Raw genomic sequence first — 26,886 nt, forward strand, 5'->3', positions numbered from 1 at the left:
GTACTTCCAACTGAAGAACAGATTAGAGCACTGAAAGCTATGTCAGATGACCACCATTAATCCTGACATACTATAGCTGTTCATGGCCAGGAATATGATTTTAATCACTGCATGTTTGTGACTGTTTTAGCATCTACTTATTGTAATTTAAGGTAGATATTACACTGCAGGGCAACAGAAGGTATCCTTCTATCTCCTTGTGTTTTGCCCAGGCACTCCCATAGCTATCTAGCTTCGGATGACCAGTAAAAACTGTTGGGAAGCTGGCCTTCTCCATGCAGCCCAGACAGTCTTATGCCATGGTTGGAGGCCAGTCATTAGGCTGAGCTGAGTCTGTTCAGTACAGGCACAAGGAGAGGATCATAGCATTGGTGAGCAGTACTGAATTGCAAGCGTTTGGTCCATTTGCAAGTACAAGAGTTTTGGAGAAGATGAATGTCAAAACCTGACTACTGCATCCCCTTCCTCCAGAGAGCAGCAGCTCCTGCAGCTGTCCTGCAGGTGTGGATTATTCCTCTTCCTGTAATTACTCTGGTGTTGAAGCTGGCACAGTATAGGGGGATAGACATGTAGCCTTGCCTGTTTTCCACTACTTCAGCACAAATCCAGTACATCTACTCAAGGGAAGAAGGAGAATAGAGACCCACTGGCCACTGGTCATCTTTGCATGTTATCAGGCATAGCAGCCTGTGCAGAGTCTTGCGGGGTTTACCAGGGAACTGTTAGAGAAAGAAGCTCAATGTTGTAGTTAAAACCCAAAACTGGGACTGAATATTCAATTCCTGCTTCTTAGAGAGCCTGCCTCTGTAATTTTGCCAGGTCACTCCTCTGGCTTTAACTCTCAATCTCTAAAATAAGGATAATAATCCTTCCTTTTCCCATGCTATGCTTTTTCTTATCTGTTTAAACACAAAGCCATTTCGGGCCAGGAGGCATTGTCCATGTTCACACAGTACAAGCTCCTGCCAAGTGTGGAGCCTCAGCCTTGGCTGAAAATTTCCAGCTTTGCTGAAATACAGATGATAGGGCTGTCAGCTGGTGTGAAGAAAAGTCTCTGGGCAAGACAGTGTCTTGCCAGATGGTGATAAGCAACGTGTTCAGAGCTGTGCAAGCCTGTCACCTCTGTGCAGCTCTAGGCACATCCCAGGATATAAGTATAAATACATAAATAATATTAAAGCCTACCTTGATCAGAACCCAAATGTCAGCCTGGCTTCTGCTGCACCCTTTGTCTTGTCCAAAAATCCTGTCAGTCTGCAGCCAGGCAGGGCACCTTGCGTGCTCTGTCTGGCAAAGATTTCAGTAAGGTCACTCTGGGTTATATCATGTTGGTCTCTGGAATCCCCTTTTACCCCCACCCTCAGCATCAGTGGTATTTGTTTTTGAAATGAAAGCAACCTCCCCTCTCCTCGGTCCCATGCTGCCAATGTGATGGTCCAAGTCATGTACCTCAAAGGTACACAGCGTGTGAGCTGGTATGCTTGGATAAGGTTTTCTGTCTTGTCATATTAATTACATGTTCTAATATTTATTACATCTTTTAAAGCTAGGCAACTATGGCAGCAGAGAAGCACAGAAAGGGAAAAAAAGAATTTCACCAGTATGTTTGGACCTGTCTCACCCCCGCACTCTGCTTAGCAGATCTGTTCCCAAATAACTGTGAACAATCCAGGTCACTGCTGCACCATCCCCTGGAGTATAATAGCTCATGGGACATTGCTAAAGACTGAACCTCTCTCAGGAAGTCCTACAGCAAAGCATGTATAAACAAAGCTGTTTGTTCCAGCAATTCAAGGTGAAAAATAAGGAAGTAAGTTCCAAAAGGCAGATCCTCTTGGGATTGCCTGCTTTGAGCCAGGATTCAGATTCTCCAGGGATGGGTGGAGCTACAGATGGGAAGTTGTCTTCTGCCTGCTCCTAAAAGGTGAAAGACTTCAATTTGAGCCTCTTTAGAGGAGCTTAAATGTTTAGTGGAGGAGCTTAAATGTTGAGTAGGTGGCTCTCACAATCAGATGATTGGCAAGAAGATTATAACAGCTTCGGGAACAGCAGCAGGGCAGCTGGGCTGTTTTGAAAGGCAGGTAACCTCTCCAGAAGAGTAAGCTGTTGATGCAGAGAAGCAGAGCTAAGCTCTTGCATGCTGACAGTTTGGGGCGTGGGAGTACTAAACCAAACTGGGCAAAACTGTTCAAGGTTTTATTTTGCAGACAGACAAGTATCCCAGCTTGCAGTCAGAAAAGTAACAGTAAATAGGCAAGTTATTGTGGCAGCCACTAAGACTACGAAAAGTTTGATTTGGAAAGGCAAAAAATACTACACAAATATTTCTCCCTAGTGTATTCTGTCTCACTTGTTCAGCAAGCATTTTCTGAGAGGGCAAGTATTCTCTGAGAACTGGTCTTGCTTGTCCCTCAGCAGGCAGCATCTTAACACGTATCGTTTGCTTCTTGTTCTTCAGTCATATGGGACATCCTTCTGTTATTGTGTATGTCTGTGTATATAATGTAACATGTAACAATGAAAAAACTACAAGTTGATTGCTGGCTACAGGAGTTAGCTTGAGTTTATTGGCACCCATTAGATGAGATTAAATTGCCTGTTTAATGAAACAGGAACAAAGCTGAAAAAGCAGAAGACAGCTTTTCAGCCTTTGCATGGAGCCAGGGGCTTCATTGCACTGATGCCAGATAGTACACGTGATGGAGTCAGGTCCTCCATGCGACAGCGGCTCTACTCACTTCTGCTCTCCTTGACAAAGCTGTGACCTTCATGTCAGCGTGTTGTACTTCCCCATGATGTTACAGCATCCTTCGTTCTTCTAGTGCAGCTGTTGAGGGGACTGCTCTGTTACTTGGTTCTCTAATGATCCTCAGTAGAAAAAAATCAACCTTTTTTTTTCAATAATGGAAAGAATCCATGTGCACTGATGTTGTAATGTGTGGCAGTTGAAATGGTTTCCATGTCCATAGCCTGACTTCTCAACAGAAGAGAGAAGAAAGTTGTGTCTAGTAGAGGCTGCAGAATGAAGAGAATCGGAAAGAGAAAGGCCCGGAGGAAAGTGCAGAAGGGGTAGTTATACCACTGGCTATATTCATGGTTACACTGGCTATAGAAGGGATTCAGTGGCTGATGAATTACAAAATCATCAAATCATAGAATGGTTTGGGTTGGAAGGGACCTTTGAAGATCGTCAAGTCCACCCCCACTGCCATGGGCAGGGACATCTTTTGCTAGATCAGATTGTCCAAAGCCCCATCCAGCCTGACCTTGAACACTTCTAGAGATGGGGCATCCACAACTTCTCTGAGCAACGTGTTCCAGTGTCTCACCACCCTCATTGTAAAATATGTCTTTTTTTATGTCCAAGCTAAATCTACCCTCTTTCTGTTTAAAGCCATTGCCCCTTGTCCTGTCACTACAGGCTCTGGTAAAAAGCGCGTCCCCATCTTTCTTGTAAGCCCCCTTTAAGCAGTGAAAAGCTGCGATAAGGTCTCCCTGGAGCCTTCTCTTCAGGCTGAACAACCCCAACTCTCTCAGCCTGTGTTCATGGCTGGTGCTCCAGCCCTCTGATCATTTTTGTGGCCCTCCTCTGGACTTGCTCTAACAGGTCCATGTCCTCCTTGTGCCGGGGACCTCAGAGCTGGATGCAGTACTCCAGGTGTGGTCTCACCAGAGCAGAGTGGAAGGGGAGATTTACCTCCCTTGACCTGCTGGCCATGCTTCTTTTTATGCAGCCCAGGATACCGTTGGCTTTCTGGGCTGCAAGCGCACATTACCAGCTAATGTCCAATTTTTCATCCACCAGTATCCCCAAGTCCTTCTCCTCAGGGCTACTCTCAATCCCTTCATCCCCCAGTCCTTATTTATACTGGTGAGTGCCCCGATCCATGTGCAGGATCTTGCACTTGGCCTTGTTGAACTTTGTGAGGTTCTCACTGGCCCCATGAAGCTGTGTGGTTTCTCCATACTGCACCAGTGAGAGCCCTGACTCCTGCAAATGCACACAGAGCTTTCCATGTCATTCATCAGAGATGCTGTGTTGAAGAGGATCTGGTTATGCATGTCCATTTGTTACGTCTGAGAGCAGTACTTGCTAGGTGAGGGAGAAAAAAAGATGGTTGCTAAGGTTTCTGCAAAGATTTCACTTGAGTCACTTTCTTCTAGTGAGAAGAGAGGAGTGTTGGGCTGAGCCATAGGACTGCACTGGGCAACCGTGTGACTTCGGCCCCAAGTGTTGCTGTTTAGAGGGTTTTTTAGGTCTGAGAAAAAAAAAAATCACCTTTTCTTGCATGTCTGCTGGAAGCTTTACAGCTAATCTAGTTTGAGACAGTACCTGTAAGGCTGGGAATGTTTGGTTCATTATCATGACCACACTAATTGCTCTTTCAAAGTAACTGTTCCTGTTACTTTCCTTCTCAAGAGGGGGAGAGGAAAAAAGCCTTGTCTGGCTTAGGATCTCAGCAGTGACTCCTACACAGTGTGAGTGTAGCCAAGCCAAGTTTAAACCAACAAGCTCAATAGTTGATAAAATTATTCAATGAAAAATTCATTGCAAGTTGCAAAACATGCCCGGGAAGCCAGGTAAATTAGTCCTTGGGGAGCTTCTGCTGGTAGGAGAGAAGAGCTAGTACGGATGTGTCAGTAGCACAGTGCTGACATTGGTGTGATTGTGGACGTATCCTTGCTCAGTTGATACAAGGTGTTTGCTTTCTTTGCTATTGATGCACAAAATCCTATTTCTATGGAAATCTTTGGCTGTGTTGAAATTACTCAAGGCACCTGTCCCCGTGATCAGTCCCCAGTCCATAGGAAGAGTGTCCTCTGGGTCACATGAGGATATGTGAGGGCAATGACATTCTTCATTCTCTCACTAGTGTAGATGCAACTTGCATCAAAACTTGGCCACTGCCTGTAGTGTGGTAATGTGGTAAGCTTTCAGTATCACAGAATGACGGCTGTTGGAAGGAACCTCTGGAGGTCACCTTGTCCAACTCCTGTGCTCAGGCAGGGCCACCTAGGGCCACTTGCCCAGGACCATGTCCAAATAGCTTTTGAATATCTCCGGGGATGGAGACTCCACAGCCTACCTGGGCAACCTGTGCCAGTGCTCAGTCACCTTCACAGTAAAAAAGTGTTTCCTGATGTTCAGAGGGAACCTCCTGTGTGTCAGTTTGTGCCCACTGCCTCTGGTCCTATCACTGGGCACTACTGAAAAGAGCCTGGCTTCGTCCTCTATGCACCCTCCCTTCAGGTATTTATGTACATTGATGAGATCCCCCTGAGCCTTCTCTTCTCCAGGTTCCCTCAGTTCCAGCTCTCTCAGCCTTTCCTCATGGGAGGATGCTCCAGTCTCTCAGTCATCTTAGTGGCCCTTTACTGGACTCTCTCCAGTATGACCATGTCTCTCTTGTACTGGGGAACCCAGCACTGGACACAACACTCCAGGTGTGGCCTTACAAGTGCTGAGTCAAGGAGACGGATCACCTTCCTTGATCCGCTGGCAGTGCTTTGCCTAATGCAGCCCAGGGTAGTCTTAGCCTACTTTGCAGCAAGGGCAGATTGTTGGCTCATGTTCAGCTTGTCCACCAGGACTCCCAGGTCCTTTTCAGTCAAGCTGCATTCCAGCTGGGTGGCCCCAGCTGGGTGGCATCTTTTTGACATGCTCGATTGTCGACTGGGAACTCGGGACTCCGCATTGAGAAGCTGAAGCATCCCAGTTGCTGGTTAAGGAGTTTTTGTGTATGTCCTAGAGATGGGCAGCAATATTTTGAATGAAGTGTGCAGGGTGTTCCTGGACATGTTTTTGAATGCCTACAAGATGTGCATTAACATCTGGTAATTTAATCATAGAATAATAGATTAGTTTGGGTTGGAAGGGACCTTAAAGATCACTTACTTCCAACCCCCCTGCCATGGGCAGGGACACCTTCCACTAGACCAGGTTGCTCAAAGCCCCATCCAACCTGGCCTTGAACACTTCCAGGGATGGGGCATCCACAATATGTCTGGGCAACCTGTTCCAGTGCCTCACCGCTCTCACAGTGAAGAACTTCATCCTTACAGCTAGCCTAAATCTACCCTCTTTCAGTTTAAAGCCATTACCCCTTGTCCTATCACTACACGCCCTTGTAAAAAGTCCCTCTCCAGCTTTCTTGTAGGCCCGCTTTACATACTGGAAGGCTGCTATAAAGTCTCCCCAGAGCCTTCTCGTCTCCAGGCTGAACAACCCCAACTCTCTCAGCCTGTCTTCATAGGAGAGGTGTTCCAGCCCCCTGATCATCTTCATGGCCCTCCTCTGGACTTAATCCAACAGGTCTATGTCCTTCTTATGTTGGGGGCCCCAGAGCTGAACGTACTACTCCAGGTGGGGTCCCACAAGAGCAGAGTAGAGGGGGAGAATCACCTCCCTCGACCTGCTGGTCATGCTTCTTCTGATGCAGCCCAGGATGTGGTTGGCTTTCTGGACTGCAAACGTACATTGCTGGGTCATGTTGAGCCTCTCGTCAGCCAACACCCCCAAGTCCTTCTCCTCAGGGCTGCTCTCAATCCATTCATCACCCAGCCTGTATTTGTGATTGGGATTGCCCCGACCCACATGCAGGAGGACCTTGCAGTTGGCCTTGCTGACCTTCATGAGGTTCACTCGGGCCCACCTCTCAAGCCTGCCAAGGTCCCTCTGGATGGCATCCCTTCCCTCCAGCATCTCAACCACTCCATACAGCTTGGTGTCGTCAGCAAACTTGCTGAGCGTGCACTCAATCCCCCTGTCCGTGTCACTGACAAAGATGTTAAAACAGCACTGGTCCCAATACTGACCCCTGAGGAACGCCACTTGTCTCTGGTCTCCATTTGGACATCGAGCCATTGATCACAACTCTTTGAGTGGGATTATCCAGCCAATTCCCTATCCACTGTGTGGTCCATCCATCAAATCCATATCTCTCCAATTTAGAGACAAGGGTGTCATGCGGGACAGGGTCAAATGCTTTTCACCAGTCCAGGTAGATGACATCAGTTGCTCTTCCCTTATCCACTAACCCTGTAACCTCGTCATAGAAGGCCACCAGATTTGTCAGGCATGATTTGCCCTTAGTGAAGCCATGTTGGCTGTCACCAGTCACCTCCTTGTTTTCCATGTGCCTTAGCATAGTTTCCAGGAGGATCTGCTCCATGATCTTGCCAGGCACAGAGGTGAGACTGATTGGCTTGTAGTTCCCTGGGTCTTCCTCTTTTACCGTTTTTAAAAATGGAGGTCATGTTTCCGCTTTTCCAGTCAGTGGGAAGTACCCCAGACTGACGTGATTTCTCAAATATGATGGATAGTGGCTCAGCCACTTCATCCACCAGTTCCCTCAGGACCTGCAGATGTATCTCATCAGGTCCCATGGACTTGTGCACCTTCAGGTTCCTTAGATGGTCTCGAACCTGGTCTTCTCCTACTGTGGGTGGTTCTTCATTCTCCCAGTCCCTGCCTTTGCTTTCTGCGACTTGGGTGGTGTGGCTGGAGCACTTGCTGGTGAAGACCGAGGCAAAAAAGTCATTGAGTACCTCAGCCTTCTCCATGTCCCGGGTAACCAGGTCTCCCATTTCCTTCTGAAGAGGGCCTGAATTTTCCCTAGTCTTCCTTTTATCACCAACTTATCTATAGAAGCTTTTCTTGTTGCCCTTGACATCCCTGGCCAGACTTAAATCTGTCAGGGCTTTAGTTTTCCTAACCTGATCCTTGGCTACTCAGACAATTTCTCTGTATTCCTGCCAGGCTACCTGTCCTTGCTTCTACCCTCTGTAGGCTTCCTTTTTGACTTCCTTTTGACTTCAGGGGAAGTGTCTTCCTTCTACTGGTCCTTGCAATTGCAAGCTTCAATTCTTCTGCATTATTGCCCTGCCTCCATTCTGTGTGTGCTGGTGGGGGAGTTTCTGGCTGTTTGGCCATGCTGTCTGTCTCTGCCCCAGGAGAAAGGTCTAGGCACTTCCTGCAGTCTGAGGTCTGCACTGCAGCCTCTCCCTTCAGCAGCTCCATCTGGGTGGAGGCATCAGCCACCGCTGGGGTAGATGGTGCAGACCCCCCAGCCGGAGCTGCAGCCTTTGCTCTCAGATGAGTGCCCACCATTCTGCATTGAGGGTCAGGGAGGATGAGTGCCCTTGACCTGTGCAGTTGGTCACAGAACAGTGCCTGGTTGCTGGGTTATGTGTACTTCAAGTCTCTCCTTTCAGCCAGTGGAATGTCCCTCCTTCTTCCAGGAGACCAAGTAAACCAAGTCTTTCCTTTGGTGCTTTTGATCCTGTACAGTTTTTTTATGCTTAAATTAACATTGGATAACAATTTATTGTACTTGTTCGAGTTTTCGGTAACACACGCATCCCAACGCTGCAGATGCACAAAGTATATTGTGAAGCTTTTGTTACAATAATGGCTCTAATAAGGTTGCATGTTGTTTCACTTCGATTTGCTTTTGCTGTACATCACCGGCCGTTGTAACCTGCGCAACTGAAGACACTCACAATATTGGTGTGATTGGACATAAATACAAGGCTTCAGGTGGTCGGTAATATACTGGCATTCTTGAAAAATCCAATCCCCTGCAGTCTAAGTACAATAACACAGGAATATAGCGCAGTACCAATTTATATATAAAGCTGGTCAAAACAGAAGCGATGTTTTGAATGATCCTGCAGCCAGTAGTGTAAGTCCGTGTTTGCTTTCAGTACAGTTACCTTGTAAGGGTCTGGTGTGGTTCCAGTTTCACCTCATGTATGCACATCACTAGCACTGGGTCCACGTTGCTTTCTCTGAGCCACTCTTGATAATATGGAAGTACCTCAACTGCACTTTGCATTTGTTGGCAGTGCTGAAAAGGGAAATTTTCTGCATGTGTTGCCTAAATTCATTTCTGCAGTTTAAATCTGAACAGGTCCTCAGCCATATTCATCCATAGCCAATCTTTTGTTCTCCAGCAGCCTGAGGTCACCTTTCTCCATGTCCTCTGAAACACCAGTCGTGTCCTCTTCCTGCTGCGCTGCACTTGTCTTTTTCACCATGGTGCCTCTGCTTCTGTGTCTGGCACAGCACCTTCTTGATCAGTCTCTTCTGCTTTGTTTTGGGTGAAATGCACGTTTTCTGGGCTCAGGCTTGTAGCAGCCATTTCTCTTGGGTGGATGACATTAGCTCCCGCTCTACCTTGTGCTGATGTAAAGCCTGGTGCCAAATGAGCAGTGTAAAATGGGGCTGCCCATGGCGCTGAACCCACAGTCTTCTTCTCCAGCCAGCCCACTAGTGGCTAAGCCCTTCCTAGGAAAGCAGATCCCCTCTTCTCAGAAGGGAGAGGCTCTCCACTTGGAGGCAGCATCCCTCCTTTGGAAGGAGGTGGTGGTGGATTCACTGTCAGCGAAGCAGCAGCATCTGTAATGCTGGTGGCATGTGGAATGCTTCCGGGCAGTTTCCTGCCTGTATTGCTGAAAACAGCCTTGCATGTGTGTGAGCAGCCCAAGACCAAGTGAGGTGGCACCTCTCCCTCTGCTTATACCAGCATGCAGTATTTGACACCACCTTTGCTGGGCACTTCTGTTCCTTCTAAACCAAGGATTTGGACTGGAGGCATCTTGGTGGATGCAGTTCTTTGGCTTGCGTTTCTCAGGAAGTCATTCTGAGTGGCAGAAAAGCCCTTTTTGGCTTTAAAACCTGTGGCTCTACAAGCTTTTCCATCAGCTAAATACAACTTGAGAATTGCCTCTGATTCTTATGAGCACTGGGGGATTGCTTCAAACAGAAATGACTTGGGTGTGCAGGATGGGAGCATGGGGCTTTGACACACCTCCAGCTCGTCCATACCCTAGGTTTTGTTTCTAATTTCTTTTCCATGTATTAACATAGAGTTTGCTTGGTTTGTGTTTTTTCTGGTCAGGAAGAATCTACCTTCTGTAGGATAATTACTTGGGGAAGTTTCTCCTGTATTTGTTGCTTCTATATATTATAGGAGTGTGCAGCTTAGTCATAACCAGACAGGCAGCCCAGGGCAGCACTACCTGCACAAGCTGCTGCTCCCTACACAAGTGTTTTAAGTGGTATTTAGCCAGGATGAGACAACCAGGCTAATGTACTCTGCTCTGCATGTAGTTTTTGACAGCTAATGCAGTTTTAACACTCATTGTGAAACAGCCTGTAGGAGATAGGTATGAGCATGTTGTTTCTGGTGAGGACAGGTCTAGTTCTAGTGTTTTAGTATTTCTAGCCATGAAGAGTTGCCTGAAGTGCGTTAGAGTCTACAGAAATAGCTCACACAAAGCCTTCTGTCATCCTCAACTGGAGCTAAAATGTTCGAAAAAATGGCTAAGCTGTCCATCACCATATGGTAGATATATACTAAAACAAAAGATGAAGTCCTTTTATATTGTGGGGATCCATTTCTCATCCTCAGTGAATCCATTGTGAGCAGGTCGATTAACAGATCTCGGGAGAGTTTGATAAAAAGACATGTTATTCTCCTGTGGTAGTTAAGCTTAGCTTGATTTAACACAGGTAGTAGTATGTTTTACAATTTCCTGAGTTTAAATTGTTTAACTGTAAAGTGCAAATCAACAAACCCCCCCACATATTTGGGTTTATTTTCATTTTCTCTTGCTTAGATGACATCTCCGAATGTTGTGTGAAATGTCTTCTGTCCTCTGCAGGGTAGTCATAAACTGAAGGGATTTTTTTTAGTCTTACTGTGCATGCTGATGTTTCACTGTGCCTGCAGCTTTCTGGAGAGCCAAACTTTTTGAGACTTGGATTCATCTAGGTTCAGGCATCTAAAATGTAAAATTAGGTCTGTGCTGGTCAGCTAGATGCCTCTGCTGGTGAATGGAGTTGGGGAGAGGTGCGTATAGGGGCAAGTCTTCCATTGTTAAATTAATCAAGATGAATTCCACCCTTCCTGTCAAATGCATGTTGCTGCTAATGTATTTTGTTGGATTCAAGGGTTCTCTTTATGCTCTCTGGATTTTTGTTTCTCATTTTTATCTTGACAGTAACACAGATTCTTTTGTCTTTCCAGGGTGACTGTTGGATCTGTATGGAGCTCATGTCTACCTCGTTTGATAAGTTTTACAAATATGTATATAGTGTATTAGATGATGTTATTCCAGAAGAAATCCTAGGCAAAATCACTTTAGCTGTGAGTATTTTGTTAAACCTTTTTGTGTATGCTTTTGAAGCTAACGTGAAAATTTCAGATCTCTTTCACTCACATGTGAGAAAGCTGGTTGATCTGCACGCAGCAGAGCTTCTGCTGTTGTATTGCACCACGCTTTTAATGATCCTTGAGTATACTCTGAATTTTCCACAGTGTATTTCATGACGGAAAACCAGGTCCTGGGGTCTGTAGTCAGTTCATAAAGAGACCCCAGGACCAGCTTCCTGCTCTGTCTGCTTAAACATGGGCACCGACAGCATAGGCACCAACCCCCTCCTCAGGGATTGCTTCATGTGCACTTGTGGTTGCATCAGTGGAAACTGGACACAGGTCATCTCATCCCAAGGAAGGTGCCTAAAATAGACGAGCTGTCTCCCCTTCCCTTGTTTGTGAAGGGAACAAGGGATTGGGCATTTATAGCCAGGACATGTGAACCCCACCAAACTGTTTGAGAGTAAGGGTCCGGTCTCAGTGAATTGCCTACCCTCTCTCTCGAGTCATTGGGGAGAGGTTGGTGCCTCTGTGTGGGAGCTGAGTTCCCATCTCGTGGTGCCTTAGGTGGTGAAGTGAGATGAATCCCACCCAGGGTATCTGAGTGCAGCCCTGCTACATGAAGCCCACTGTCTCCCTTTAACGAGCCCTGTAAAATTATCCTTGGCTGTTGCAAAATGAGCCCTTAGTTGCTTAAACGCAAGGACAAGGCAACTGTAAAACAAACTTTTGGGTTTGGGCTATGAAGGAAGGTGTGTTGAAAGGTATCCCAAAATCTCTGTCCTGCTGCTGCCCATAAAAATGTCAGGCCTGTTGGATTTCTGCAAGGGATGCTGGGCCACTCCAGTCCAGAGAAACCTCTGGTAGCCTTGTGCAAAGGCTCCCGAAAGTAAAAGGGAGTCTTCAGCAGGTGGAGAACCTGGCTGATGTTTTCTTGTCTTACCGTGGAAGTCCTGGCCCAATAAAAAGTCAAGACCAAGCCAAACGAGTTAGTTTAGCAAGGCTGCTGGAAGATGAAAAGCTGCAGAAGTGGAGCACCATTCAGGAGTAGTGGGGAAAATGTGAGCAAATGCTGGAGCCGTGCCACGTTGGTGACAGATGGGCAAACTGCCTCTGCATCAGCTCCAGCAGGTGAATGCCGCAGTAAGCTGATGTCCTGAGCTGTCAGAGTGATGGGATGGTGCTCAACAAGTCGCAAACCCTGACATCTTGAAAGAATATGCGCAAATTCTGCTCAGGGCCAGATCTTTGGAGAAAACCTTCTTCACTCTTCTTAGGGGCATCTTTATAAAATGTTGAGCCTACCTGGACCTGCTGCCATTTCTTACAGATAACAGGCTGCCTCGACGGCTCATGCACTGTCATGTATTTAGACGTTTATAGCCAAGACTGAAAATCCTATCAAAGGCAGCTGATGGCTGTTTTGCAGCCCATGGGATGCATCATCTTACCACCAACCACCTAAATGCATTACTGTCCAAAGCAAGGCTTGAGATGTAGACAAGAGATGGCTCGATAAGGTCTGTCCTTCCAGAGTAGTCTGCTTGGAGTTACATGTAATTCTGGGGGGGGGGGGGGGAGAGAAGGAGATCCTTTTAGGGTTTGCAGGGTATTAGAGACACAATGGCCCACATTTTGGCTCAGACAGACCTTGCAAGGTGTTTGCCTGATTAAGATGGGTTGGACATAGACTTGAAATGTGCTTTGAAGCTCTCAAAGGGAGTTTCTCTACTTACCCTGTGCAGATAGCAAGCTGTGAAAGCGCACCAAAGCTTTAACTCCTAGCCAGGAAAATGGCCACATTGGTTGTTGCTGACCTGGGACTGAGTGATGGATTGACTGAGTAATCTAAAATTTTCCATACCTGATACCCACAAGAAGATCTGAGGATGAGAAGCCCAGTTGTGCTGTGTAGGAGGTCGTGGGCTGCTCGTTGAACGCTACTCTCCTTCCTTCATGCTGCACCTGAAGGCAGCCCAGCCCCAGCAGCTCCCAAGGGAGGTCCTCTGCACAGACTGGCTTTAGGAGCTAAGACGGATTCTGATTAGATCTTGTGGTCTAGGGTTCATTTCTGTCCACTTTTTTCTAGAAAACAAATGAGGAACAGCATTTAATAACTCTAGTATGAGAATACTGGCCCTAAGGATCTTAAACCTTGAGGGCATCCAGGTCCAGAAGGTCTACATGTACACTACCCTGGTAGCCCCATCATGTGCAGGTGGGGTATGTGCTGCAGCTCACAGCTCGGTGTGCTCCACCAACCACCCTATATTTCATGTTAGAGCTCTTTTACCCCAGGTTGAAGAGCTGTGGGCTTCTGCTTCACCCGCTTGAGGGTGGGGGCAGAAGCCTTTGGCAGGGTGAGCTTGGATTTAAACCAACATTCACTAAAATAAAAGCTGGCTTTCTCTTGCTGAAGCTCAGGTCCAAGGAGGCCATCCAGGTTCATTCCACTGTGGGCCTGCCTAAAAATCAGTTGATGCTGTTGTTCAGAGAGACGTAGTAGCTTCTGCTGCCAGAGCAGAAACCTGCAGTGGAGGACCAAGGTGGGCGGTGAGGAGGAGACAGCACTTCAGCTGCCTCAGAGCCTGCCAGAGCTTTTAATTACCTAAACAATTGAACATGGGGTTGGGCAAGCAGGAAGGACCAGTCTCTGGGAGTTGTTCCTCGGTGCTAGACTTCATCCTTAGAGTAGCACAGCTTCAGAGAGCTTTGCAGCACAACATGATCACCTTCTTGCCATCATCTTCAAGGCAGTCTTTTGGTCATAGGTTTTGATGATCTTTTCAGCAAAAGCAAAACGAATTAAAATAGTGAACTTTCAGGGTTGGTTTTTTTTAAATCATCCTGTGAAATCAGGCTCCCTAAGTGTCTCTTAATGGTGAATGATAAAATCAGAACAGCCTCTGCTGCTCCCCACACTGTTTCTGCTCAGCCAGTGGAATAGGAACAGTTGTTACCTGCTGAAAAAGTACAGCATAGGGTTTGAAATAAGTTATTACTTAAGATAATTAACATCAGAAATTGCGTGACTTCACCCCTTGCTCCCCTCTCCCAGAGTGTGATCTTTCTAGGTTACAGGTGGTATATGTTTACTTAAGCACATGCCCTCTCTTATTTCACCTTCTGTTTGCAGGAAAGATTGGGAGAAAAATGCTTTTATTACATGGCATATTACAGCATTGATATCTCGACATATTAAATGCTTTTTCCCCCTGTTCTTGGTGCTCCAGAAGTTTAATAATCACAGGAATCTGAGGACATTTGCTTATTTTTCATCTGTTTTTCTTTCCTAGACTGTGAAAGCACTAAACCACTTAAAAGAAAACTTGAAAATCATTCACAGAGGTGAGTTCATGTCTTCTTGCCTACAAAAATAATTGCAAGAATTTTAAGCAGCCTTTGCTTCAAGTCAAAGTGTAATTAGCATGTGTAGTACTGTGAGTGTGAGTACAGGTTTTGCACAGGTGTGTCCCCAGTGGCTGTTTCATTGCCCTTTTGGTCTGTGCTTTTCCATAAAAGCATGATTTCAAGGTGGTTGGGTGTCTGCCTCTGCCTCCGGGCACGTGGCATCTTTGGGGCTGGCTCCATCTCCTCTTGCTCCCAGTCAGGACCCTCAGCGGCAGTGAGAGCATCCAGTCACCGCCCACCAAGGGGCAATGGCAATTGTGCAGCACTGCCAGTGTTGATTCTCTGCAGCTGCTGTTCTTGAAATTGAAACCTCCAGCTGTGACTTACTGATTTAAATTTCTTTGCCTTGCAGACATCAAACCTTCCAATATTCTTCTGGACAGAAATGGAAACATTAAACTCTGTGACTTCGGCATTAGTGGGCAGCTTGTGGACTCCATTGCCAAAACGCGGGATGCAGGGTGCCGGCCGTACATGGCGGTGAGTGGGGATGAGCTGGACAGCGGGGAGCTGGCATGGCTGTGGGCTGTGCAGGATCTTACCCTCCTTTGGCAGGCCTGGCTGAGCATGGGCCTGCCTGTCATCTGACTGAAGTGTCAGCCTGTTTCCCGTGGGATGAGCACCCCCTTCCCAGATGAAACTGAGCTCTGGAGTGAGCGCTGCTGCTGGCAGTGTCAGTGAAGGCATCCAGGCTGTGGCACAGTGACCAAATTCCCTTTTTTTTAACTGGGTTCCTCTGCTGCTGCCAGTGCTGTGGTGCTGGAGTGGAGAGCTTCTCTGTGCCTTCCAGCAGTGCCTGCTCATGCTCCAAAACAAACACTACATGGGGGGAGGCAGTGCCGTTGGGGTGTGGGTTTTTCTTGGTCTGCAAGAAATCCATTTGCTACGGTAAGATTATGTCACAGGAGTTATTGCAGAGCGGAATTATAGTGATTTTTGCAAACCACTTTAATTCCAAAGTGTGCTGTAACTTAATTCCAGGAGAATGTGATTCTGGAGAGCAGCGGTAACAGAGCAGCTGCATGGAAATCGCTCGGGCTGAGCTGTGGCTCCTGGGAGTCTGTCCTGTTTGTTTGCTTCCCTCCCCCTCCCAGGGAGAAAAACTGTGGTGGTGATTTTTGAAGCTGTATGAGGGTTTTAAACACTTTGCATTGTGCTGCGTCTCTTGGTTTCATGTGAGCTGAGGATACCTTGTGCAGGGAGCTGCGTGTCTGCTGCTGTCAATGTAACTTTCATTTCAGTGGATATATTTAACTCTCATTGCTTATCTCATGGCTCTATATGCTGAAAAATACTGTTTTCTGAACTCTTTTTATCTACCACCAAGGAAACAAAAAAGGAGTATCTCTGTCTTTTAAGGTACAGTGCCCATCTGGTCCAGGTAATGATTCTCATATGGCTTTTGTCTAAATGTGGTGTCCAAGGCAAAACCTGTCTGTGCCAATTCTGATCTGTGCAAGCACAGAGTCTGAATTTTGGAGCATTTGACCTTTTCTTTTCACTGTCCTCATAGCAGAGCTAGTTACTCAATGAGCTGGACAGAATATTACAGATGAGTTCTGTTATTGGAGACCAGGACTGTGGTACAGCAAAGTCTGTGCAAGCTCCAGACCTCTGTAACGTAGTGAAACGGGGCAGTTTGTTTAAATAAAGACCTTGTGAGGCTGCAGAGAGGGCAGAGGCATGTCTCTGCTCTGAGCAGTTTTGGCAAGTGCATGGAGCTCCCCGCAGGGAAGAGGATCAGTCAGAGCTGCCCAATTTGTTGTGTTGGTGGGGCATGGGATGCTTAGGGCAGCAGCAAAGAGAGGTGCCCCAGGAGGGGATGGGAGCCAGTGCAGTCTGAGCTAGCCTGACCCAAGGCTGGGTATTTGCATCTCAGTCTGCAGGCACTTCTGATAGCATCTATCCATGGAGTTACGGCTCTTGTTGACTTTTTCCTATCCTCTGAGATGTGTATCAGGTCTGTAAGTAGGGCTCTTGAAAAATTGCTCTCTCCTTTTCCCCTCCCAAGTTCAGTGGGCTATAATTACAGGAATTAATGTTCCCACTTTTTCTTAGAACCGTGGGTAGATGGTTAGCTTTGCTCAGGCTGTTGGTTTAGTTACGATATGACAGTTACTGGCATGTCTGTAAATAGCTGCGCTGCTTCATTTCCCCTGGGATTTGGGTGGGTGAGTGCTTCCGATAGCTCCTTGGTTTTCCTCCCTGTCTGTGCATATGTGCTCTGCTCTGGAATTTGTGGATCTCCATCACCAGCTCCAGACTCTGGTGGATTTTTAAGTGAGCAAAAGTGTTTCAATTCAGTTTGTGTTTTTAAGAGGCTTGGCATGGTACATGGTTTGCGGGACAAGCCAGCAGCTGGCAAGTGGTGTGGGAGACGGCTGGCCTCTTCCCTTCTGCTCTCCTGATTCAGTGACTCCTCTCCAAGTACATGAGCCTTTCCACGTACCGGGAAGCGTGGGAAATGGGGAGATGTCCCCAGCACGCAGGCTCATCTGCCAGCTCCTTCTCCAAGCCAGCAGAGGCTGATGGCTGTAGTGATGCTGTGATCAAACCTGAATATACCTGGGAAGCAGTCAGGCCAGTCACACTCCTTTCAAAAGGAAGACAGTGTTATTTTTTTTCAGTGTAAAACAGGAAAAGGGCATTAGCTGTGTTCAGCCAGGGAGGGTCTGATAAGGGCTGCTGGATGATGCTCCCTGACGATGAGAGCGTGTTGCTCTGCAAGGCCCACTTGGCCCGTGGCACTTGCAGTAATTCTTGTAGCATGAGCACTTGCCCACTGAAGGGACCTGGTAACACTGTGTTCACTGGACCTAGGTCCCCAAGTAGCCATTGGTAACAGTAACGTTGGATGTCAGTCAGCTTGACTGTGAGCAGTCTGATTAGGCAGCAGGAGCCATGTCCAGCTGCTAAGCAAGTGCTGCGTGGCTTAACCAAATTGTTAGAGCTGCCACAGAAAGCAGCATATCAGCCTTGGAGCTGCCAGTGCTGGAGAAGTCGTTTTGCTTTTGGCTTTGAATTCCCCTGCAATCGTTATATTGAGTAAAGGCATACATGTTGATGCCTTGTGTTCTCTGAAAGACAGAAAGGAAAGACCGAGCCCCTGTGCTGCCCCAGGTGGCAGCCAGCCCCCGGAGCAGACTGGGCTCTTTGCTGAGCCCTCCAGAGACCTGTGCCGATGCCAGCATTCTGTGTTTGCTCTAGGTGAGGTTTCACAGCATGCTCACGGCAGCTGTAAACCAGCAGTGGGGCTGAGATTGCTCCCGGCCAGCCCGTTGTCCACCCCCTCTACTGCTCCCTGGCGATCCCTGCATTGCCTCTTGCTGTGGCGGGTGCTGCTGATTTGGGTGGGAGGGGAGGCTGTGTGAGCCATGCTGAAGCTGGTGGTCCTTGTGGCATTGCTGCTTTTTGCCTATTTAATGCTCATGTGAACCCAGTTTCTGTGTCAGAGAGGAGGGATGAGACTGGAAGCGCCTGGTTTAGGTAGGGGAGGACCCAGCCAGCATGAGGATGGATGTCCTGCCCTGCCCTGCTCCTTTGGGACCCCTCCAGGGGCAGAGTTTGATGGTGTCACATGTGTCCTTGGTCCCTCAGGTCCTTTTCCCAGGTCACCTGGGAGCTGCCCGCTGCAAGCTGCAGCAGTGCCTGAGTGCCAGTGCCCTGTGCCGCTTTGCCCACCCTCCCCAGGGCTGCCCGCTGGGCTCTCCCTGAAGAATTGTCAAGATGAGGGGGTGGACAAGGGGATGTACAGTGCTGCGGTGTACAGAGCAGCCTTCTTGGTGCTAATGCATGATCTGTGACCCAGCAAACACAGTTCTGCTTGTCCCTGCCTATGCAGGAGTAGAGGGCCAGTGCAGAGCCCTGTCGCTGCAGTGCTGCTGCAGACGAGTGCTCAGGATGTGTTTCCTGCTCATCATTTCTCCCTGGTGAAGATGGGCAGTCGCTGCTGGCCTCAACATCCAGGGCTGGGTGGAGGCTGTGTCCCTGTGCTCGGATGGCTCATGCAGAGTTCAGGCCATGCACGGAAAAGGGAAAATTCCCAAAGCAGGTGACAGAGATGGCTCTAAGCCGGGCTCTTCCAGCCTCCCTGTGCACATGGAGGGGAGAGGCTGCAGGGATGCAGGAGCTCTCTGAATCCTTTACCCAAGCAGAGTTGCAGCAAGAGCCTCTGTTTCAGCTTCACATTCCTGACCCAATGCCCAGGTTTTCATCAGGCTCAGTCATTCATTTATCTGAACAGGCAGGCTGTTGGTTTGAATTCATGCAGCTAAAATCCTTTTGGATGCTCCTGAATATTGCTGTGTGTTGGACTTTTTTTTTTTTTTTTTCCTGAATCTTGGCACCCAGCCATAATTTTTATGACTGAGAAAACGAATCTGGGAGGAGACTGGGAGACATGTGGCACCGTCCCTCTGCAAGCAGCGCAGACTGGATCCAGGCTCTGCCGCCTGCGGCGTAGCGAATGCTGGGGGAGATGCCTGAGCTCTGAGCACAGCCCTCTCTGCTCGTGTGCTGCTGCTGTCACCCTCGTGCTTCAGGGGTTTCAGCTGAGAACATAACCTCCACTTACTCATTCACCGACTAAAATTGTCTGTGAGGTTCGCCCAGCGTGGGACTTCTCCAGTCCAAACTTGGCTCCTTACATCACGCGGCGCAGAGCCCATGCCGAGCAGCTCCACTGCAGCACTGAGCTCATGTCTTTGCATTGGCGCTTCCACCCCCATCCTGCCGGGGACGCAGCAGGACAGGATTTTCCTCCTCGCCCGTTTAGATGCTTGTCTGCACAGGCAGTTTATATAAACCTGGGGAAGCATGTCAGCAGCTGCCTGTGTAAGCAGACCACTCAGCCAGAAGTATTGCGGGCAGGATGTGAGTTTTGTGGAGGGGAGTATTGAAACAGGGGAAAAAAGTCATTTTGGCCACTGGGATTTACGTTGGAAGTGCCTAAAAGTCAGGTTTGGGAGATCGTTGCCCTTGGGAGGCATTGGAGGTTCAGCTGGAAACAGCAGGCTGCTCCTGCTTGCCATGGGTTTGCTCTGCGTGGGGCATGGTTGGCTGTGCTGGGGTGGCCCATGGTAGCCCCTGCAGCTGTGATTAGCTGAGAGGTGGCTAATTGGAAGCCATAAATAGCAGAACATGATCATCAGGGCAGTGAAGATGCAGAGAGGGATGGATGAGGCTCCTTAGGGCAGGGTCAGGTGTGGGGAGAAGGGAGCGAAGGGTTTTGCAGGCCCCAGGTCTGCAGGCGTGACCCTCCTGTCCTCCCTGAGCCTGTTTGGCTCTCGCCACTCGTGTGGGTGAGGCTGGGGGGGGGATTCTGCTTCAGGAGTACCCACAGGGATTTGCAGGGGGATTCTCCACCCCTGTGCCGAGCCTTTTTCTACCAAGCATGGGAGCGCCCTGTATGCCTGCCGCACGCTCGGCGCAGGCTGGGGGGCTGCTGGAGCCGCTCGGCAGCACCCCGACCTCCCCTGACAGCTACCCTGGCACTGCTGTCTGGATGCAACCGAGTCCGGCCTCCGCCTCCTCCATCTGTTCCCTGCTGCGGCGTGACCCTTGGCAGTGGAGCAGGCAGGGCACGAGGGCCGTGGCAGGAGGGTTCAGGACCCACGAGGGTTCAGGACCACGTACTCAAACCTTCGTGGAGCTCCTATTTCCCATAATGTGGGAAGGACCGGGGTCAGGACTGGACATGGGGGGTGAGGGCTGTGCTTTACAGGTGCAAACTTTCGCAGGTGATGAGGCCAGAAGGAGAGACAATTGAACGCAGCTAGGGAAGCCTCCTGATCCTGTACCCAGACCAACAGCTTCTGACTGAATGGAAGAGATCTTTAAGAAAGAGAAAACATATTTTAAGGCTCAAACTACTAGTGACTCCAGCCTGGCCCTATCTGAGTTATGATATTCACCTTTGCTGATGGCCACCTGCATTTTGTTATGCTTGATTTCTGGTTAGGACGTGTGTAACTTCATCTGTAGACACCCTCTCGGTTCCCTTTCTCTGCTGCATCATATTGTCCTCTACGATCGGAAGTCACCCCCTTGCACTGCCTCCTGCTGGACTCCTTTTCTTTTCAGTATGTGTTTGAAGGCTTGCCTGTTGGTTAGGCATTCAGGCTATGGAAAAATCACTGGGCTCCCTACAATTCAGTCCTTTGTAACTACCTACTTCAAGGACTTCTAGAGCATGCCCACCAAAATTGCAGGCCCTCGGTGAGGTTCTGTGACAAAGTTACATAGCAGGGCTGAAATGATACCTTACAGCCCTCCAAAACTGCTGCCGCTCTGGAGCTTGGCCCTGTTAACCTAATACAGTTCTTGGAAGCAGCAGTGGGGATGGCACTGAGGGGATGTGTCTGGGGTACTGGAGGGTGGCCTTCCAAAACAAAGCCAGATGGAGACCTCCAAAGTCCTGAGTTAAAGATGGCCTCTTCAAGTGCTGGAGAATTTACCATAGGGCCCATGAATTTGTCCTGGTCATTCATTATGCTCCTAATACTATATTTTTAATACAAGTAAGTCTTGTTTTAATGGATGGCTCTGGGCTCTTGTTTCTACATCATTTGCAGAATTAAGCAGTCCTTTACTTGCCACAGCCTCTTTCCCCAGGAGGTGCTTACTGACTCTGATGTAGTCGCCTCTTAAGCTTTTCTTTGAGGAGATTAGGGACTGAGCAGCTTATGCCCTTAAGGCAGATTGGATTGTATTATATGGCTGTGCTATAACCCCCCCCATTTTTTTAGCATCCTTTTACAAACGTAGACCCTGAAATTGAGCAAGCTTCCAGTGTTTGTATCTCCTGTGGAGTGTATAATAAGAGCAGCGGTTCCTAGCACATCATCCCAGCTACACGCCTTTAATATTGATGGTCTTCTGGGATTTCATGCTCTCTTGTCCTTTTCTAGGAGCCTGTCTGTCACCCCAGAGTGCTGCTTTTTCTGTGTCTGGTTGAGTGAGTCAGCATCCAGCCAGAGCCCAGCTTACCAAACATTCAAATCACACTAGTTCTTCAGGAACCCTTATTTATCACACTAGCAATATTTTTATAATATGCAGAATTTAGCAACACTAATTTTGTATTTTCTTGGATATTATTAGCAGTAGGCCAAGGAAGGTCACCTGTGAGGTCCCATTATAAATCCTTCCTTTCCCACTCAGTAGAGTCCTTTTAATACCAGTTACATTCTGAACTCTATCAGTGAAGCCATTTACTACTGCAAATTATTGATGCTTGATTTAGTTGCAGTCCACACAATGCACTGCACTAGTCCAAGTTTACTGCAGCCACACATTTAACTTTTTTAACAAGATGAATAAGGTAGTTGAGAATATGCTGTGCTAAGCCCAACAGGACCTCGCTGCCTTCATTAATGTTCCTGCCAATCCTCCTGTGCCTAGCAAGTGTCCCCCGTCCACCAGTCCATCACATTTCTGCGATCTTCCTGATTTTGAGATCAAGGAATTCAAATGCTGTTAGGAAAGCCAGCTGGGAGGGGATGGTAATCTCATGCGAACGGAAACCAGTGCCTCCACCTGGAAAATGCTGCTAGAGAAGTTTTTAAATGAAACATTCTCTCAGAGTAAATATGTAAAGGAAATAGGAGGGGAGGAAAGGCCATTCTCTAGAAACATGATCTCTGCTGATAATCTCTGTGCAGCCACAGGCTTCGTGGCTGACCTGGGCAAGAGGGAGGGACAGGAAATCAAAGAACTGGGGATTTTGGAAGGAATGTCTGAATTCAAAAGTCCAAGCAGGGATGAATATTTTGGCTGGAGTATTTTTTGACAATACTACTCCTATCTCCTGTGTAGGTGTAGAAGTAACAGTGTTATTGCTGCTGTCCTAGAGGTGGTAGACTGAGGAGCAGGGGGAAGCTGCGGGTCTACCTAGCCAGCACAGACAGAAGAACCCGTGCTGTCCACTTCCCTGTCAGCTCCTCCACCCATCACACTGTGTGTCCTTTGCTCTGCTGCCTCACACCCTGGCTGAGGAGCTGTGTCTCCTCCTGCAGCTAGGGTAGGCTGCTGCATAGGATGCTGCACGACCCCTGTAGCGATTGGCGCTGTGATACAAGCCCAGAAAAAACAAAGCGTTAATAGCTTTTTCATCGACCACCTAGTACTGGAGGGGCGGGTATAACCTTAGAAAAGCCTTTGCCCAACACAGTGTGACTGTGATGCCTCACTTGCTCGTGTGAATGACTCACATGTGTGCTTTTAGACCCAGGCTTTTGCAGCACTGAGGTCACCTTCTGTGAGCTCCTACGTGCCCAGGAGGAGATCCAGAAACCTTATTAGGCTTCACTGCACATAAAAATTGAGGTCCACGTGAAATTAGACACCTCACCTCTTTAGCAGCCAGTAGAAGAATTCGGTGTCACCAAAGGGAGATCGCTGTCATCTGTGGGAGATCGCTGTCACCTAAGGGAGAGCCTCTGAAAATTCCTGTAGAGCAGAGCAGGAGCGAGCAGATGGATTTTCACATCTGTTTGGAGCTCCAGCACCTACTGTAGGGCTGCATCTTGGGCACCGAGGTCTGCTTGAGAACCAGCATGGCGAGTCCCCAAGGACAGTCACCTCACAGAGCAGACTGCCTCTTTTCTGGGAGATGGTGGTCATGTTCACAGGGCTGGTAGTGAGCATCTCCTGGGGAGGTGAGCAGTCAGGCTCTTCCTCAGCCTTACAGGGTCTGAACTGCCAACCCAGGTCTGTAGGGAAGTCAGGGAAGGGACTTGCAGGAATGATACATCTGGAGGTCTCAGTGAGCAGATGAGAGGGAGCTGCACGCAGCATCCTTGCACTCTGGAGGAGGAGGAGACGGGAGAAGCAGGTCCGAGAGCCCAGCGAGTCAGTGCCTCCTTGCCTGTCCTGCGATGTGCCCATCGCTTACATCCCAGCCTGGGCCGTGCTGTGACACTAACGCTGGCCATCACTCTGTGCTCCGGTTGAGTGTCCGAGAGGCCTGTGTAGGGGAGAGCCCTTAAGGAAGAAAAACTTGTTTTTCACTGTAGGAATATTCATGAGAAATACAGCAATGCGCAAAGTGAATGACAACATTTTCCTTTACTGAACAGCAGAAGAATTTCCCAAACTAGTTATTTATGGTCCTAAAGATGGTTTCCATTGCTGTTGCACAACCCTGCAGGCAGCTGTTCAGAGACATTGCTCCTTTCCTTGCTGTGGCTTCAGTTTGGAGTTGGCCCCGAGAGCCAAGTCACTTGGGCAGTGACAGATACTTCTTTGAGCACTTGCTGAGCCCCCTCACAGGGCACTGCCACCCAAATGAGAAAGCCATGGTAATGGGGTCACCACCGTGGGAGAGATGGCATTTTTGTCTTGAGCATCCCTAACAAATACACATGTGGTATTTCAGTTAATACAACAGCAGAATAGCATGCTAGGGAGCCATGGCTCTTGCGTGCAAGACTTGTAGCCAGTTTGTGTCAGAGCAGTGAATGTCTGTTAACTCTGGCTGTCCCAGTTTGTAGCTCACTGTCTGGTTTGCAGCTGAATTTGGTGCAGATGATGCTGCAGCCCGCACAGCCCTGCTTCCAGCTGTGCAGTGCTTTACCTTGTTCCTGCCATAAGCCAAAGCCAGGGAGGTCCCTGGACTTCATTCATTTCACATGTTTTTTAGTACGAGAAGATAAGTCTCCAATGCAGCCTGGTAGCTTCCATCTTGCATCTGTCCGTTCCCATGGTTGGAGCAGAGGGAGAGTTTGTATCATGTAGATTTTGTTCTGCTTTTTGTATTGCAAAAATTTAGCTCTTTATGGTTGTTCTTTGCTCCTGGTGACCTTTTATTTTATTTTAGTTTAGGGATGCATTGACCTGAGTAGCAAATAAGAGTTTATTATGTACATTTTAATGCCATGGAGGCAGTTTTGAATTTGCAGTGCATGTGGGATAAAATTCCCTGATTATATAACCAGTGAAAATCCAGATCAGAGCTTCAAGAATTGGGTTTTCCCAGAAATGCTACTTTACTCTTTAGCAACATGAAACAGCTGAAGACTGCAGGGAGTCGTGTGTGCGTGTGTCCTTGTGTCACACCCTGAATTGCATGTGTTTGCTTAGCTGGGGGTTTGGAGGAGAGGGAGGATCAGTGCTGCCCACTTCTGCTTGTTTTTCGATCAAGATGCTGGTGCTTAGGTGGACACTGAAATAGAGAGAAGTCCTGTGGCAGCCTGCACCCTTCTTTGATGCATTCATACCCTGCCCCTTCGCACTGTCAGCACATCCAGTGGTGGGTCTCAATCCCAGCCATTTCCTTTCCTCACACTTGGCGTTGGAAGGACACCTGGCACGAGCTGGGCTTTGTCTGCAGCCCTCATTCCAGGTCCCTGGAGTGTGACACACTGACTCTTCCTTTGTTGGTGTTAATTGCTCCCATGTCATCTAGATGGAAAATTCCCAGGATTATTTCTGCTCTGTGTTTAGACGGGATTTATTTTGGTCCATCCTGCTTTCCCTTTAACTGTGCCACCACGGTCTAGTGCCAAGTCCCTGTTGCTTGTCTTTGCTCTGCTCGGTCGACTGTCTCACCAGTGCCACCTACCTCACCAGTCCCTGTAACACACAGCCTTTTAGTACTTCACACCCTGCCCAAAATACCTGCTCTCCATGCAGCCCTTTAATTCACTGTGCTGCATGGAAAGCGAGTCCTTCTGCAGTCTGTGAACTGCTCTACTCTGCTGCAGCACATCCCTATGGATCTGCGGTGTGGGGGTCCTGGCACTGGCCAGGCCAGCATCCCCATAATTTTGCGCAGCCCTGTGCTGGCTGGTCCCTGGTGGCAGCCTCCTGACATCATGATGTATCCCTGGCAGCGCGCAGGGCTGGGCCACCCGCCACCGCTCCTGCACGCCAGCGTCTGTCGCACGGGCGGTGTGCCCCACAGGGCTGTGTGTAGCCTGCTGGCCACAGTGGTGGTGTGCCTGAGGGACGGGGAAGGAATAGCTCGATGTCCTTCACACCCACTCTCGCCGCTGGCTGCTGGAACCTAGAAGGGAGAAGGATTCACCAGTGTCTGGCAGGAGGGGTTGGAGGCAAGAGGATGCAATGAGAGCTTTGCACAGAGGGAAGGCAGGACTGGTGTTGCAGGGCTGCAATCACAGCAGCATGGTACCAGGCATGCTGCTGGGCTGATGGAATCTGGCTGTTCTGGGGCCTGAGACCCGGGAATGCTGGAGGGGCTGCATGGGAGCTGTAGGAAACAAGGCTGTTGGGGAGGGACAGGCCCATCACACTGCCGGTGACATGAGACAGGACAGGGTAGACACAGCATCACTCATGAGCGTGATTGATGAGAGTCCCTGGAAGCGTCTTTTCAGCCTGTAACCTTCTGTACAAGGGGACAGAGGAGGTGCCTGCCTTGCCACATCTAATGCTGGTCTGTTGTTGATGCCATGTTCTTCTATGCACCTTTCTCCTGCTGGCATTTTCCATTTGCTTTCTCATGAATATTTTGGACTGTTCACAGATATATATCACTGAGAGCATTTTGGGGTTTTTTGTACCCATTAGGTGATGTTATTCCATATGTTACTTCCAAGCAGAGGACAGCTTTGATTTGTAAGTCTGAGCTCCTCTTGTCCTTCCTGAGCCTGAGTGTGAGCCAATGCTCACCCACAGGCTCCTCCTTGAGTTGTTTTGCTTCTTACTGAACAGTCCAGTAACCTGAAACATCCAAGAGCATCCACGTCCTCAATGTTTGCTGCTTATCAGACCTTCAAATAAGCAAGTAGCAGGGCCTGGGAATATGCATTTTCCATTCAGATCCTCACTCCTCTTGCTGTTTTCACATACTTTTCCCACTGTCTCAACTACAAAATTATGGAGAAATTGTCATTAGATTTCTGTTCCCCACTGTCGTGGTTTAACCCCAGCCAGCAACTAAGCACCACGCAGCCGCTCACTCACTCCCCCCCCATCCAGTGGGATGGGGGAGAAAATCAGGAAAAGAAGTAAAACTCCTGGGTTGAGATAAGAACAATTTAATAGAACAGAAAAGAAGAGATTAATAATGATAATGATAACACTAATAAATAAACGAATGCTTATATTGGCTATTAATTCCTTAGCAGCTGATTTGGTAGTCTGTTGATATGGTGTGCCCAATATGGAAAGACTGAACTCATCCAGTAAAGGCAGGATGCTGGCTTGTGAGCAGTTAGAAGCATGGGTTTACCTGCAGTATAAATGTGATAGATTTTGACTGAGCTAAAAGATGAGCATGTGAAGGGCTGATGATGGTATGTTTAATAGAGTTGAATTTTAGTAATTTTATTATTTTGCATGCCAGAATTAT

General features: G+C 48.3%; 1 protein-coding gene across 2 annotated transcripts in view; it reads left to right on the forward strand.

Moving 5' to 3' along the window:
• Positions 1–26,886, forward strand: part of MAP2K4 (mitogen-activated protein kinase kinase 4) — a 107,346-nt gene that overhangs the window by 69,760 nt on the left and 10,700 nt on the right. For both annotated transcript variants that reach the window (XM_069798854.1, XM_069798855.1), the window contains 3 exons: positions 11,034–11,153; positions 14,459–14,510; positions 14,926–15,053. In XM_069798854.1, coding sequence (XP_069654955.1) covers positions 11,034–11,153; positions 14,459–14,510; positions 14,926–15,053 — 300 coding nt within the window. The remainder of the gene's footprint in view (positions 1–11,033; positions 11,154–14,458; positions 14,511–14,925; positions 15,054–26,886) is intronic.

This window comes from Haliaeetus albicilla, chromosome 12, assembly GCF_947461875.1.
Source record: "Haliaeetus albicilla chromosome 12, bHalAlb1.1, whole genome shotgun sequence".
NCBI lineage: Eukaryota > Metazoa > Chordata > Aves > Accipitriformes > Accipitridae > Haliaeetus > Haliaeetus albicilla.